We start from the raw sequence: 16,087 nt of genomic DNA on the forward strand, positions 1-16,087 counted from the left end.
TAATTCTGCACCAGATTGAAGCATTTTACTTTAAAATGTTAAAACAAATCTTTGCGGGGGGCATGCCCCCGGACCCCCCTAGAGGATGTGACGTCCACCCCCCAATTCAAACATGTTCATACAATAATGAATACATTTGAAACCTTCTTTATGTATATAACCAACATGTCAATACGTTACAGTTTTTGTTGTGTATTGGTCTTTAGTAGAGATTTTTCATTTATTCTTGATATATTCTATTGTGTATTGCTTGGAGGGGTGGGAGGCACCAAATCATAATCTCATGTTGGAACGCTAGCCAATAGAACCAAGATGTGATGTCACTATGTCACAGAAGTTGACAAAGGAGTCAAAGGGGGTGTTTTCAGACCATTTAAAGGCACACCAAATATTTAACACACTACAGGAAATGGAAAACTCCAAAAAGCATAATAGGGCCCTTTTTAAATAAAGGCACTTGAAAAAAAGTAACTCCCAAAAACTGTATATTTGGTCTGTGTGATTTGAAACTTTCTTAGAGGATCCAATTGCATTAGGCGATATGTCAGAAGTGCACAAACACGGCAGTGTTGTAATTGGTTCCACTGGCATAGCAGCAAAGTGTAACAATCCTGTCACAGTGTTTTCAACTGTTTGCTAATTAGGCTTTATGCACAGAGTTATATTTAGTTTGCTCTTCTTGTAACTATAGAAGTATCACACACATCCACACAGTCACAAGTACACATACAGTACAGTCTGCCACCTTAAATCTTGCAGAGGTCAAGTCTCTGTTAATTGCTTTCCTTGCAGTTGATGGATGGATCACAGTGTCAGAGAGAAGAGAGAGGTGTCGGGAAGAGATAAAAAAACATTAATACAAACATGATAGAAACACACATCCAAAACACAACATACACACAGTCTGGCATGCATGTCAGCCAGCAGAGACGGTTATCAGCTAATTAGCGCGAGTAGCTGCAGGGGCCCAACCTTATTGACAGTGCAATGACAGTTTTCTGGTTTGAGTGACACCCTCAGTACGTCCAGCCATATCATTCTGATTTAATTACAAAAACACAGGGATAAAAACCTAACCCAAGGAGGAAAACGCTGAGCCGCCATATGTGTGGAAACGGACCTTCCAAATGACTCGCTTGACTTGCTGCATGAATGGATATCTCACATCATAGCGTGAACATATACAAAACAATGGCTGTGTTGGCGCTCAGTGGGAGGGGGGGATTACAGAAGGTATTGTTTTGCCGCTCAAAATTGGTCCTCCTCCAGTGCTTCTGCTTTCAGGATCAAGCTCTCCTTTTTTTTATGTCGCACCCAGAACCGAGCAGAAGAGGCTTTTAGAGAAATTGCAATCCGTATCAATTCTTTATGTTTCTAATATGATGAAATGTTGGGCTACATTTGTAATGCGTTTCAGGGGGCTGTTGAATATTCTTAAATATTAGCCTGCAGGCTGGGCTACCCAAAGAGTTTTTTTGCCTGTTTCAATAACCAGGGGATTATGCTAATATGGGATGAGGTGCTGTGTAATCCGTGTAAAATCAACACTTGTTTAGGATTTCTAGAAGATGCATTCCCGGAAATCTACTTTAAATATACTGACAAACACTTAAAATTATGAAACAAACCAATCTGCGAGGGTGACAGTTGGCCCACTTTGAAAACCCTGATTGTCAACAAACTCATGTCCCAGCATTGTGTATCACTTTTGAATGTCCCTGTTTCCGTTGTGTTTTGAGCTTCTTGCAGTATTTTTGTATTTCAGCATTACAGTATGTGGCGCTTTTAGTAAACCCTGCACATGTTTCATCAAGTTGGTGAATATGTTTTTACATTTACATTGTTTTTCAAGGTGCAGTGAATTTCCCTTGTGTTTTCTGGCCGTTGTAGCACGTTTGCACGGTTCGGCCACCGTACACTTTTGATATAACAGGGGCTACATTTGAACATTACACACTCAAACATCAATCAATCAATGTCAATCAATGTTTATTTATATAGCCCAATATCACAAATGTTACATTGTTACAATACGACACCCTCTGTCCTTAGACCCTCACATGTCAAGGAAAAACTTCCGGAGAAAACCCACAGTTTAAAGGGGAAAATGGGAGAAACCTCAGGGAGAGCAACAGAGGAGGGATCCCTCTCCCAGGACGGACAGACGTGCAATAGATGCCGTGTGTAAATTGAAAAGATAATACATTTGCAACATAGGTAGTCCAAATGTTTGGAAATGCATGTGTGTATAATAGGAAGATGAATCCACGAGGATATCCATCCAGGACCGATGATCCAGGACCACAGCCACGACTCAAGATCCAGGGCTCGCGATCCAGGACACAGGACCGCAGGATCATCCATGACTCCGGATCCCAGCGTATATAGACACCAAAAAGAAAGACATTTGGGGAAGCTGGGTTAATCGGAACATGAGAGTACACAGGTATAGACAGAGAGAAGGAAGAAGTAAGATGTCCCCCGACAAACTAAGCCTATATCAGCAAAACTAGGGGCTGAATCTAATCAGCCATAAATATAAGCTTTATCAAAAAGGAAGGTCTTAAGCGCACTCTTAAAAACGGATAGGGTGTCTGCTGCCCGAACACAAACTGGAAGCTGTGGCGAGCCGTCAGGGCCCTCTAGGCCCTCTGTGAGGGCCTAAGATATTCTAAAAAATAATATTTGAAAACATTAAAAAAATTACATTAAATATTATTTTTTAGATTTTGTTGTTGTTACATTTTTCATTAGTTTTACCAAAATAACTTGATTTAATTGGATTTAAAATAATATTTCCGAATCTGCCTGTTCAGTTTCTGTTGGAATGTGAAGGGTTAAATGCCATCTCTGCGAGTTACTGTGAAGACGGGAGAGCTTGTTGGTCCCTCTCTACATTCACAGAGGGCCCGCTATAGTAACTCAATGAGAGAGTAATGTCAAATGACAGTACAATTGACCAATCATATCTTCCCTCTAAATGGGCGGTCTTTATTTTCGCAGACTTTATGACAAGTTCCGCCCGCTGTGAGGTCTTTGCAAGTGGTGCAGTGACGCGTCCTAAAACCCGGAAGTAAGCTGCGCTCGGATTCCCTCGACAGAAAGCAACGGGATTTCTCCAGAGGGTTTTGGAAAATAGCTCGAAATAAGGTCTGTGGAAAACGAACCTGTTAGATAAATGCACGTTGTGTTCAGCCGGATAATATCCACATGTCTACTCTACTTTTATTATTTTCGAATCATAAATCTAATCGATAGATTTATGATGGATAGATTTATGATTAGCATAAGTTCGTTCATGATGGCTCATGTCAGTGATAGTGGTGACATCGTTGCGAAATTATTAACCGAGTCATTTTCAAGATTGAGTTACAATGATAAACTGGAGTGGCAAAGGATCAGCTGCATAACCCGCAAGTGCTTCATCCAAAGGGACAGGAGGATGGACTTTGTGTTTCAGTGATTTATCATCAAAGGTAGGCCTAAGTCATTGTCGATGTGGGCCGCCGTGCCGACTTCATTCATTTGTAATTGTTACTTGGCCGTGGGTGCCCTGTCATGATAGGTGTTTATATAAATGATGTTGTTTTGTGTGGTAGAGGGTCGCTGTCATTGATGCGTTTTTCACCCCGGGCCGCTGTTTTGATATTCCGCTGAAGTATACGGTGTGACGTAATAGCTCTTATTTTCTTTCGAGGGAAGGGGGGGTCAGAGGGCCTAGGTATAAAAGTCACGGCTCGCCACTGTGCCTAATGGAAGCATATATAATGTGAACAAAATAGGTCCGAGCACTGAGCCCTGTGGCACTCCATGGCTAACTTTGGTTTGCGTGGAAGATTCATCGTTGACATGTACAAACTGAGAGCGTTCAGATAGATAGGACCTAAACCAGCCTAAAGCAGTTCCCTTCTCCCGAAGAATCTACGAAACAAATGATCTAAAGATATACTAACTATGGATGCCATTAATTTGGCCTCCAGTGAGACTGTAAGGAATCTTGGTGTTATATTTGATCAGGATTTATCCTTTAACGCCCACATAAAATCAATTTCAAGGACCTCCTACTTCCATCTACGTAACATTGCAAAAATCAGGCATATCTTGCCTCAAAACCATGCAGAGAAACTAATCCAGGCATTTGTTACTACAAGGCTGGATTATTGTTACACTGGCTCCCTATAGAACACAGGATAGAATTTAAAATTCTTCTTCTCGCCTACAAAGCCCTTAATGGGCAGGCGACATCTTACCTTAAATAACTCATTATACCCTACTGTCCTACTAGGGCATTGCGTTCCAAGAATGCAGGGTTGTTGGTTGTTCCTAGAGTCTCTAAAAGTACAATGGGAGCCAGAGACTTTTCTTATCAAGCTCCACATTTGTGGAATCAGCTTCCAGTTTGTGTTCGGGCGGCAGACACCCTATCCGTTTTTAAGAGTGCGCTTAAGACCTTCCTTTTTGATAAAGCTTATAGTTAGGGCTGATTAGATTCAGCCTCTAGTTTTGCTGATAGAGGCTTAGTTTGTGGGGGGACATCTTACTTCTTCCTTCTCTCTGTCTATACCTGTGTACTCTCATGTTCCGATTAACCCAGCTTCCCCAAATGTCTTTCTTTTTGGTGTCTATATACGCCAGGATCCGGAGTCATGGATGATCCTGCGGTCCTGTGTCCTGGATCGCGAGCCCTGGATCTTGAGTTGTGGCTGTGGTCCTGGATCATCGGTCCTGGATGGATATCCTCGTGGATTCATCTTCCTATTATACACACATGCATTTCCAAACATTTGGACTACCTATGTTGCAAATGTATTATCTTTTCAATTTACACACGGCATCTATTGCATGTCTGTCCGTCCTGGGAGAGGGATCCCTCCTCTGTTGCTCTCCCTGAGGTTTCTCCCATGTTCCCTTTAAAACTGTGGGTTTTCTCCGGAAGTTTTTCCTTGTATGATGTGAGGGTCTAAGGACAGAGGGTGTCGTATTGTCATACTGATATTCTGTACACACTGTGAAGTCCACTGAGACAAATGTAACTTTGTGATATTGGGCTATATAAATAAACATTGATTGATTGCAGTGGCGAACCGTGTCTATCACAACTGGACCTTCCTGTAGACACACACACCCCCCGCCGCTGCCGCCCCCCCCCCCCCCCCTCCGCGGCATTATAATGCCCGTCTTTTCACTGAATTGTCGTCTTGAAAAGGGTACTCACAACAATTCCGCAACAACATCATCTTCACTTGTTGCATTTGTCATTTCAACGTTAAAAACAATAAAATGGCATGAATTGCTTCGTCGCATTCAACTAGATCCTCTGTCTCGAGCCAGTTAACTAGCGGGCCTTCTAGAATACCCTGGAACCGAGGGGAACTCTGAAAGAATATGCCCATTGGCTACAAATCAATATATGATTGGTTGATCAAACTGTCAGTCCAAACGTACAGTACACTCTCATTCAGTGCAAAGGCCAGGGCATTCGATCAAGGATATAGAATACCTTGGTTGAAGGATATTCTACCCAGAGACCCAGAACAAGATCTGATTAGTTGCTTTCTTTTCTACTGAAATGCGTAGTGCATAGTCCGAGAAGGACAAACAAATCAACGTAACACTGTAATATTACAGATCAACAACACAGATACCATTCTCATTTATTCATTTTATATACATTTTATTTATATAATCGATTTTTTGTTTGTTTTATCTGAGTGTTCCAGGGTATTCTCTGAATACCTTGAAGGCCCTGACGGTTCGCCACTGATTGATTGATTGATTGCCTGTATGCCAACTAAGTCCTCTAGTCTTTGCAATAAGATATCATGGTCGATAGTATCAAATGCAGCACTGAGATAGAGCAAAACAAGAATAGAGACAAGTCCCTTGTCTGAGGCTATTAGAATGTCATGTGTGACTTTAACCAGAGCTGTCTCTGTGCTATGATGTGTTCTAAAGCCAGACTGAAAAATCTTCAAATAAATCATTGTTTTTTAAGTAATCACACAGCTGTTTTGCGACTGCTTTCTCGCGAATTTTTGAGAGGAACGGAAGATTAGAAATAGGTCTATAGTTGGCTAAAACCTCTGGATCGAGGTTGTGCTTTTTAAGAAGCGATTTTATCACTGCTACTTTGAATGATTGTGGAACATAGCCTGATAATAAAGACATATTCATAATATTTAATAAAGAAGTGCTAATTAATGGAAAAACTTCCTTCAACAGCTTAGTTGGAATTGGGTCTAACATGCACGTTGATGGTTTAGAAGAGAGAATCATTGAATGTAATTGTTCAAGGTTAATGGCTGAAAGCATTCTAGTTTACTATCTAGTGTAATATTAGAACTTACGTTTCCGGGAGCTGTTGATAACACTATACTGGTCAAAGGCAAGAGGTCATTAATTAAGAGTAACAATTTTATCGTTAAAAAAGCACATAAAATCATTACTACTGAGTACTATGGGAATAGAAGGCTCAATCGAGCTGTGGCTCTCTGTCAGCCTGGCTACAGTGCTGAAAAGAAATCTTGCATTATTCTTATTCTAATTTATTAATGAAGAGTAGTAGGCTGCTCTTGCTTTACGCAGTGCTTTATTATATTCATTGATATGCCAAATTAAACGAGATTCTTCAAGTTTAGTGAAACGCCATATCCTCTCAAGTTGTCTCGACTTTTGCTTTATTTTGCGGGTTTCGGCATTATGCCATGGAGCTAATCTATGTTGTTTTATTTTCTTCTTTTTCAAAGGAGCAACAGAGTCTAATTTTATTCGCAGCGCATCTGTAGCACTATCAACAACATGATCAATTTGGGGTGGTGTACAAGTTTCCTCCCTTACATGCAGACATGCTATCTAGTTAAGTATTGGTGGAATCTCTTCCTTAAATGTGGCTTTAGCCCTAACAGATAGGTTTCTGCTGCAGGAGCTTTTGCAGGAGCTTTTGACTAATGCTTTGTAGTCTAGTAACAGTACTTCAAAAGTTACTAAGAAATAGTCGGATAAAGCAGGATTATGCGGTTTGACTAATAGTTGCTCAATTTCAATACCATAAGTCAGAACAAGGTCGAGAGTGTGATTATATTTGGGTTGGTTTATTTACACTCTGACAGAAACCAACAGAATCTAATATAGAGTTAAATGCAACAGTAAGGCTATTTTTATCATCGTCAACATGAATATTAAAGTCACCTACGATAATTACTTTGTCTGTTTTAAGAACCAAAGTTGATAAAAATAAGGACCTGGTGCACGATACACTGTAACAAATAAGATTGGCTGCAAAGTTTTCCAGGTCGGATGCGTAAGACTAAAAACGAGGCTTTCAAAGGAGGTATAATTTAATTTTGTTTTAGTATTGATACGTAAACTTGAGTCAAAGATTGCTGCAACTCCACCTCCTCGGCCATGACTTGATGATCACCTGCAGCCCACAGTGTGCCATTTGTTTTATCAGTGGAAACATCCTTTCATAGCAGCAGCACTATCTGTAGCTGGAGGAGATTATTTGGGGGAGTTGTGACGTAACCTGGAGCTAAGCAGAGATAACAAAAAACAAAAAACAGCCGATCTCTGTATGAGTAGCACACAGGGAAATGTAGGAAAGAGAAGTGTGCCGGCATTCCTGCAACTGTTTTGATCTTCAAAATCTGATGGGAAAAAGTGTGTGTGTGTGGGGGGGGGGGGGGGGGGGGGTAGTAAAGGTCATGCGCAGATCAGTTTGATTTAATTTGCCTTCAAAGAAAAGTCAGGGGGGGGAATTGCCATCCACAGTGATTTGGGAGCAAAACATGTTGAAAACGCACATGCAGAAGAGCAGGGATTACCAAGGGGACGCATGACACAGGCAGCTCTCGTGCGTAAAGAGCAAGGGGTTGCATTGGAGTTATTCAAGAGAGAAAGAGAGAGGAGGGGGCGAGAGAGAGAGAGAGAGAGAGAGAGAGAGAGTGACGGAACAACGGAGCAATATAGTGGAGAACCAGGGGAGAGAGAGGGAGAGAGAGGCTGCAAGGCGACTCGGTTGCCAGTGTTTGCCTCTGCCTCCCCAGCAGTGGGAGAGATGTGCGTAACATGCAGCGGAGAGCGGTGATTATCATCTGCGCGCCGCATCGCCGTGGACCGCCGTGCGCACTCGAAGACGGAGACGCACCGAGGGGCGCAGCCCGCTCTCCCCAACCTGCCGCGCGCTAAACACCCGCAGAGAGCCGACGGGAGACTGCTACTTGAAGGAAAGAGAAGTGGTGTGAGGGAACATGTCAGCCCTTCAGACGCTGATTGGGCGTTAATCACTCTCCTGTTTTGGAGCCACTCTGACGCACCGAGAGCGCGTATTTGTCTTTCTATACGGAATCTCAAATCTTTATCACATCCAAACTGGACTATCAAGTGAGGATTTTGCATTAAGGGAAGGAATTTCTGAATTCCATGGCCAACAGAATATGAGTCAGCGCGTGTCTGTGAGCTGAGGTGGAGTGTGTCTCTTTCCGCTGCTCGGCTGTGTCGCTCCGCCACAAACCTTCCTACGCCAGGATGCAGCTGCTCCGAGTTGCGTGGGCACTGACCGGAGCAGCGATCTGCTGCTTTCTCCTTCTCCTTCTCCACTCCCGCCTGCTCAAAGAAGGTAATCACTCAAAACGCCGCCAAATCACATGTTACTTTTGCACTATTTGAATGCGCCATCGCCTTCCCTTGTAGTTCTTTTTAAGTTTTTCGCTACAATAATTCCAATGCGGAGTTTCCGTGGCTTCGGCTCAATCGTAGGAAAATGTCGACTTTTTTCTTGTATAATAAAAATCCAATCCAGACAACACTAGTTTACATGAGGCACATAATGCAATTGTGATTTCCCTTATCAACAAGTAATTTGCCACAAACTGATCGATTGAGCAAAAATGGATGAATCGATCATCCTCAGCAAGACATCAATTCAAGCTGTGCAGAAAATAAAAATCAGTAGACATGCAGTTCAGTGTTTGTATAGAATACTGATGTGTTGTAAACGTTTTCAATAGATGGCACTAGAGTCTAGCTTTAGGGTAACATTGAGGTCAAGTGCTTCTAATGTTCAATGTATTGTGTTTTCTTGCAACACGTTTTAATCGCGATCACGCTTCATAAATTACAGTGATGCTCATGCTTGAGTACACTGTTTTGTCGCAATCGAGGCTTTGCTCTATGGTTTGCGGACATGGCTGCGTTGTGGCAGGTGGTGCAGCTGTTATTTGGGAGGTTATTCATTGAGTTGCATTTGCTGACATTCTATAAACCCAATCTGCTCTGTTGTTTCAGTGTGTTAAACATCACAAATTCCAGACGCAATTTAGCATAATCAATATACATCATACCTGTCCACTGGGAGATCTTCCCACAGAGGTTGAGCACACTTATTCTCAAACTCCTTATGAAAGTCAAACGGTGTAACCCAGGGAATTTCTGTACTGTGTGAACCTGGCACAAAAAACAGCACTTAATATTCCCTTTGTACATGTATACCCCAGGGCGAGCAGAGTCTGCTTGGCACTTAGGAACTGTCATGGTGTCTCTTTGTGCCGGTTTGTCGAGAAGCGTGGCTTGGAATGGCCTGCCGTCCCCTCTCCCTGCCTCCGGCTCTGGGCAAATATTCAGGTCAAGCTGTGGCAAACACTTTCTCCTCACCGGGGTGAGTCCATGACTACTGCAGGGTAGGAGAATGTCCAGCAATACTGAAGAGGGGAGAAGAAAAACAACGTGTCCGTCAGCCAGAATGAGAGACAAAGGGGTGTTCAGGATTTTTTACTGGCACATGTCCCAAAGCCTTCCTTTGGAGTTTTAATTTACTGTGGCATGCTAGCCTCTTCCACAGAGGTCAAAGAGAGGATTGTGCGGCCACCTCACAATACGAAAATAAGTGCTGCTCATGGCTGTGTTAATGCGAGGGACTCATTAGATTCAGGCCATCAGCATTGTCAACTGGCAAGGCAATATTTTTGACCTTCACTCGCCGCGTTGTTTGTCTGTATCATGTTGTGCTTTTACACCAAAGTGTTTTTTTTTCCCTAAGCCTGCATGTTCTTTGGTTTCAAACTGGAAACCGAATAGCTGTTCCCTTTTGTGGGGGGTGGGGCTGGGATTAAAGTTCATTATGGTTCAAATTGAGATGGAGTCAAAGAGAGAGAGAGAAAGCCCACAAAGCAGGGTTGAAGAATAAGCTCACTTTAGGCTAAGAGCGACCAAGGTCAAAGCCAGCTGTGAGTGCTAATAACACAAGCTGATAAAATGAATTCAAAGGACCGCATTAGTGACAATCTTTTGGGGGGTGAGAATAATGAAAGGCATGCACGAGGGACCTTCAAAAATAACAGAAACCCTTTGAATCTTCGCTCACATATGCCTTCATTAAAACATCAGGGTTGTGCTACACAAGCCTCTCCAATGGGAGTCACATACCGAACAAAAGGCAAATAAATCATGTATTTTTAGATTTTCCTCTCATCTGCATGTGTGTTTACATGCATGTGTTATTCCTGGTGGTATATCTGAATGTAGCTTGATATCCTTTTATCATTATATCATCATCATGCTAGCTAGTAGCACTTCCAGGATGGTGATTTTGGCTCCCAAAGAAGCAAACTGTCACCCCTATGCCACTTGCCCAACACAGCGGCGAGTGTATTTTGGGAGTCGTGCACCTCATTGTGTCAGCCATCCTTGCATAATGTGACTTGTGCAATGAGGAATGAGGATGCCGAGAGGGCGGATTGGGATTGGAAACGTATTAAAACATTATGCATAGGGAATGTGGATGAATTTTGCGCCATCAATTTCTCATACTGTCCACTTCAATAATTCAGGCAATGGAGCAAATCCCATTTTGCTCTTCATTGGCCGAGATATTTGTCACATGGCAATAAAGAGTCTTGACAGGTTCATGGAATAGTCTTTTGGTTTCTGGTGGATCCAGATGGCACAGGAAGGATGATGTGAAATAATGAGTGTTGTTCGGCGAAATGAGGTAAGGTTGTCACACTTTTATTGTAACATATTTTCTAGCATTATCTTGAGGCACCCTGTAGGTAACAATTAAAGTTATGAAGAGCAGCGTTAAAAAAACAAACAGAAGAGAGAAAGAGAAAATCAGTATCAGCCAAGATTAGTTTAAATTGTCCAAATGAATTCCTTTCAATGAATGTCATGATTTGTTGATACCTGCCTCTGTAGGTTGGTCATACAATATAATGATCTTGGCTTTAACCATTGAACATAGGGTGTACCAGGTTCTGAAAAAAGCATACTTTAAAAGACAGAAGATACAATTGAATTCAAAGTACATTACGAGTAAGTCACGTTTTAGACATGTGCTGTAATGAAGATGCTCACTGATAAATCCCTCTGCTAAACTACCTTTTATCTGTGCCCATTTAGCTTGTAGACACCATCGCTGTTTCATACTTCAACGAGAAACATATTGCCTAACACATCTCTGTGGCAATGACAAGTTGAATTACAGTGCCGTCGTATCATGTCTCTTCTTTATTCATTCATAAAGCCTTGTGTCTGCACACCCCAATGGCCTCTTAATGTCTTCTACCTCCCCACCGCCAGTCTGCCTGACAACTGCCGTTATTGATCCTCTGGTAAAACCGCAGGGTGAGCCGTAATGGGCCGAAGTGACAGAGATATGTGTATATATATGTATATATATGTATGTATATACACTGCGCTTGACATCAAGCGACCCAACATCAGTTTTAATTCACCACAGAGAGAAGGGCTAGCCAGAGGATCTTCTTTTTATTCATATTTATTTGTTAAGAATATGGATTAGAATGGCATTCTGTGGGTGACAGCTCTGCTCATGGCAGCCTCGGGCAGATTTGGGTCAAGAAGTGGCAATCATAGGTGTCGAAAGCCTCGTCAATTCTTAAGAGTTTAGGAAGCAATGCACTACCGAAGAGCTTCTGTCTGTCAATATTGCTTTAGATGGCCTATTAACATTTCTGGGGCTTTCCCTTTCTTGTAGTGTATAGGTTTTTGTTAATGTAAATTGTTTGTAAAGGCTAAAATCCCAAAGTTCCCTGCCTGAAACGCCTCCATTGGACTTCTTGTTAACTTCCATCACTATGAAACACTGGCGATTCTATTGGCTTGCACTCCAACGTCATAGGCTATGGGGCGGGACATCTCTAAGCCGTTGACCAACCACAACAGAGCCAGCCATCTAACCAATCAGAGCAGACTGGGCTCTGGTTTCAGACAGAGGGTGAAAAGAGGTGCTGCAGCACAGGCATTATGAGAAAAATAAAGAGCTTTTTGCACATTACAGCTGGTAAACATGTCACAGTAGAGGCACAACATATACATTTGAACCTGAAATGAGCATCATAGGGCCCCTTAAGAAAAACGGTTGGACAAAATAATAAAGTAACTTCTATAGTCAATAGAATGTTGTCAGGTGGCCTCTCCCTCACATGTAGACGTACCAAGCCTTTCTACAGGAATGGAAAGAGCTAGACAACATATACTGTTTGCTTTCTCTGAATTGCCAAGCTGTGAACAGACGCAAGCACTGCGACACAACTGTTGTTACCCTGACAGTTCTTTAATATTTTTCTCTTTATGCTGCACTATTTTGTTTTCAGTGTTTTTTTTCTTATTGCACAGATTTCAGCCTTTACTATCCAATTTCCCTGTGCCATCTGTGAGTGTTTCAATTAGTCTTCTCCTCGGAATATCGTGTTTGTTCTAAAGGAGCAGAATGCTGAGTACGCTTCAGGTGCAGCCGTTAAAAGGCGTAGCAGCATCACCTGCATCTTAAAGATGTAGATTGGTTTAATTACAGTCAAGGCCAGTGTGAGCTGCAGTATAGGCTCAGTCTTAAATATGACTCAGAGAGGCATAGTCTTCAAGTATGTCTTCCTCTTTCATGCATATTAATGTGGAGAAAGTAGGTGTTTTAGGGAATTTAGCCCCACAGATTGTGAGCATGTTTTGAATGCTGCAGTAATACTCTTTTGGCACACAGAAGTGTCACGATCACCTTGCTTTACTTTACAAATCCTCAGCGAAGTGAAATCCCTCACAGCAATAGCACCAAGTAAGCGTTCATCCGCGTGTAATCTGCTGTAAACTGATTTCACTTGGGCACAATTTATCTTTAATGGTCAGTATCAACCGTAATCCATGAGGGCGATGCTCATTAATCAATTGTGTAATTGATTCATTACTTAAAGGGTTTGTTAATGAATTCACTTCGATGAATCAATCACAGTTGCAGCAGAAACCTGTGGTGGTTTTACAAGGTAATCCAACTCCAAACGACCCCCTGGAGTCCTGCGTCTAGGGGCACTGTTCATCTGTGTGTGTGTGTGTGTGTGTGTGTGTGTGTGGTGTGTGTGTGTGTGTGTGTGTGTGTGTGTGTGTGTGTTATTCCCAATACTCACTCATTGCACTGTTTTCACAGTTCCTATTGATTATGGGACAGTAGAAAAGTGTGCACTCTTGCACCCAGTTCTCCTAAAGTCCTATTGATTGCTTGTTGGCAGTGCTGTGGGACAATAACAAAGGCAGTGCTTGGATTTAGACCCTAATGAAAAGCTGGCTGCGAGGACCCTCTCTAGGTTCTAGCTTTTTACTGGAGAGACCGTTGGAAATAGTGATGTCAGAAAGACATCAACCTAACACACTTCATTCCTGCCCTTTCACCCATGAAGTGCCGCCTAAAACCCTCCCGAGGCCCTACAAGCTCCGAGACACCGAATTAAAGCTACTCTGTTAAACCTTGAATCAGCAAGGACATGCGATTGCTTCGTCTCCCATCCTCAGGGCGCATTAACGTAATACAGATGCTGCGGATAAAATGTGAAACACACGCAGTACATTTGTGGCACAGATCAGCAAGCCTGTGCAGATTGCTAGATTTCCTTGATGTGTGGGGAGCGCATTAAGGATTGAGGGGTTTTAATAACTGCAGCTGTATCTTTAATTAAACGAGGTAGCCAGGGAATGTGTTCTGGTCACTGCGATAGAGCTTTATAAATGAGTGATTTGAGTGTATGTACACGCACGAGATTGGATGGAGGAGGAGGAGTGTTTGGCACACGCACGGGACAAGAACAAGGAGGTGGTTTGAGAGGTTAGAGACTAGTGAGGCCATTTGTCTATAGGATGATAGCTGGTGGGAGAAAGATCCTCTCAGATCAGCGTTTTCCTCCTCCGAGGAGGGCGGATTCCTCTTGGCTTATTCTTGCAATACCGGCAACATGTCCATCATGACCATCCCTCAAAGAGATCGTTCATCCCCTTCGGATGATCTAACCCAAGCTTGTAGCGTATTCATCAAGATATACAAGCTCAAAGAGTGCTGACTTAAGGGATCTGAGCCTCTGTCCGTTCTTTTCATAAACTAACCCTCCAGGCTATTGATTCCGTGACCCACCGGGGTGCTCGAGTGCGATACATCTACACGTTCTTGAGGAAATTACGGGTGAGAAGTGTGCTTACCCTTCCGCATTTTCAATTTGCGATTTCCCTGCAGTGTCAAAGGTGGCGATGAGGTCATCCCTCAGATCAATGCCAGTCTCTGTTCATCTGGCTAATCGATAGCTACTTAAGAAGTGTGGTCTTCTTTGTGCGTGAGAGCACAGTCATTTCAACTGATCCAGAATGTTCCTTTCAGTCTTCACAGAAGCTCAGCGCTGGCAGCCATTGTGACACAAACGTGGTGACTATGATAACAGGCTCGGTCATGCTTTATGGATCCGATGCGTTCGGAGCGTTTTCCATTTCCATTTGATAGAAATGAAGGTATAATCTCACATTAGGGCTGGCCAAAGTGCATTAACTTTTGGTGTCAAAGTGGCGGAATATTACCGATGCCATGCTGCTCCACTGAAACAAATTGCATGTTACTCTTTAGAAAACTAATGGAGGCTTTATCGATTCGAACAAGGCCAACCACTTGCTTTGTCTCGGCTGTCAGATTGTGTCTAAAGCAATTTCATAAAGATCATTATTGTCTTTCTCTGGATGTCTTGCAGCTAAACCAAGATCCTCTTTCGCTCGTTCCCGGCCTTTTTTTGCACTGCTTACGGCGGTGACTCTTATGGCCCAATTGAAAATGAATTAGAATAGAATGACACATAATGAAAATCACCAAAAAACATTGGCACGTCACATCCCCTTAGCTTGGTGCACCCTTGAATAGATTGCTTGTGGGCTTCCAATTCCTTGTTCTCCATCTCACGCTGCGAGAGAGAAATGGGTTTAGCTCACTGTAAAGGACACGCCATAACATTACGGGTCATAACGAGCGGTGCCACTCATTTATCTTCTAATGCCATTATGGCGTGGAAGAGGTGCTGACATGGATGTTAGTCATGCAACACAGCGAGATAACTCGACCCGTTCCTGCACTTATGGCGATCTTCGTCAACATAATTGACGCGTCACGGTGTCGAATTGTAATCCAACAGGTTTTCTCGAATAACATTATTCAAATGATTGCATGTTTTATCTCCTGTTTCATAAAGCTGTGGAGTAGTTTGAATGAAGAGTATGTGATGGGTGGAATTTAAAACACAGAGGCGGAACGTCTTGGATTGATCGATGGGTCATGTACTGTAGTTCACGTGCTAAGACAAACTGAGTTTACATTATTAAAGTTTCATGCTCAGAAAATCACTTTAGAGTTATGGTCCATCAAGAAAAACTAAGTTAATATTGTGATTATACCTCAAAATGCATCTGTTTAGCATATCTCCTTCAGTTAATAGCCCTTAGTTTTTACAGTTACTTTGTTACTACACATAGTTTTATGCTTATGTTTACAGCCCTGTCGATACATGGGGGGGAATCTGCGACATCATAATCATTACGCTCCATTCCACATGGGGGAGAGGGACTTCATTATTATACCTGCAGGGACTGTTCAAACCAAACTCATGAATACAGAAAGCTTTCTTCTTCTTCCGTGATGTGTGTTTCTTTACAGTGCTAACGCTAGGGAATTTTTAAAGCTACAGTCTACACTTAAAAGTAATGCATATGGTAAGCAAACAGTGTACTCAATAATTGAGAAGTTATGCCAGATTCAGTGCTACGGGTGCTAAAGGAC

The 16,087-nt window shown here is 42.5% G+C and overlaps 1 protein-coding gene across 2 annotated transcripts in view; it reads left to right on the forward strand.

The window, feature by feature from the left end:
* The window catches only part of tafa5a (TAFA chemokine like family member 5a), a 182,243-nt gene that overhangs the window by 52,109 nt on the left and 114,047 nt on the right, over positions 1-16,087 (forward strand). Inside the window, exon 1 of one of the 2 annotated variants that reach the window (XM_034112340.2) lies at positions 7,973-8,617. The exons of the other annotated variant lie outside the window; for it this stretch is intronic. Within the exon in view, the coding sequence (XP_033968231.1) occupies positions 8,527-8,617 (91 nt within the window). The 5' untranslated portion in view covers positions 7,973-8,526. Of the gene's footprint in view, positions 1-7,972; positions 8,618-16,087 lie in introns of those variants that run through there. 2 annotated transcript variants of the gene reach the window in all.

This window comes from Pseudochaenichthys georgianus, chromosome 23 (assembly GCF_902827115.2).
Source record: "Pseudochaenichthys georgianus chromosome 23, fPseGeo1.2, whole genome shotgun sequence".
NCBI classification, from domain to species: domain Eukaryota; kingdom Metazoa; phylum Chordata; class Actinopteri; order Perciformes; family Channichthyidae; genus Pseudochaenichthys; species Pseudochaenichthys georgianus.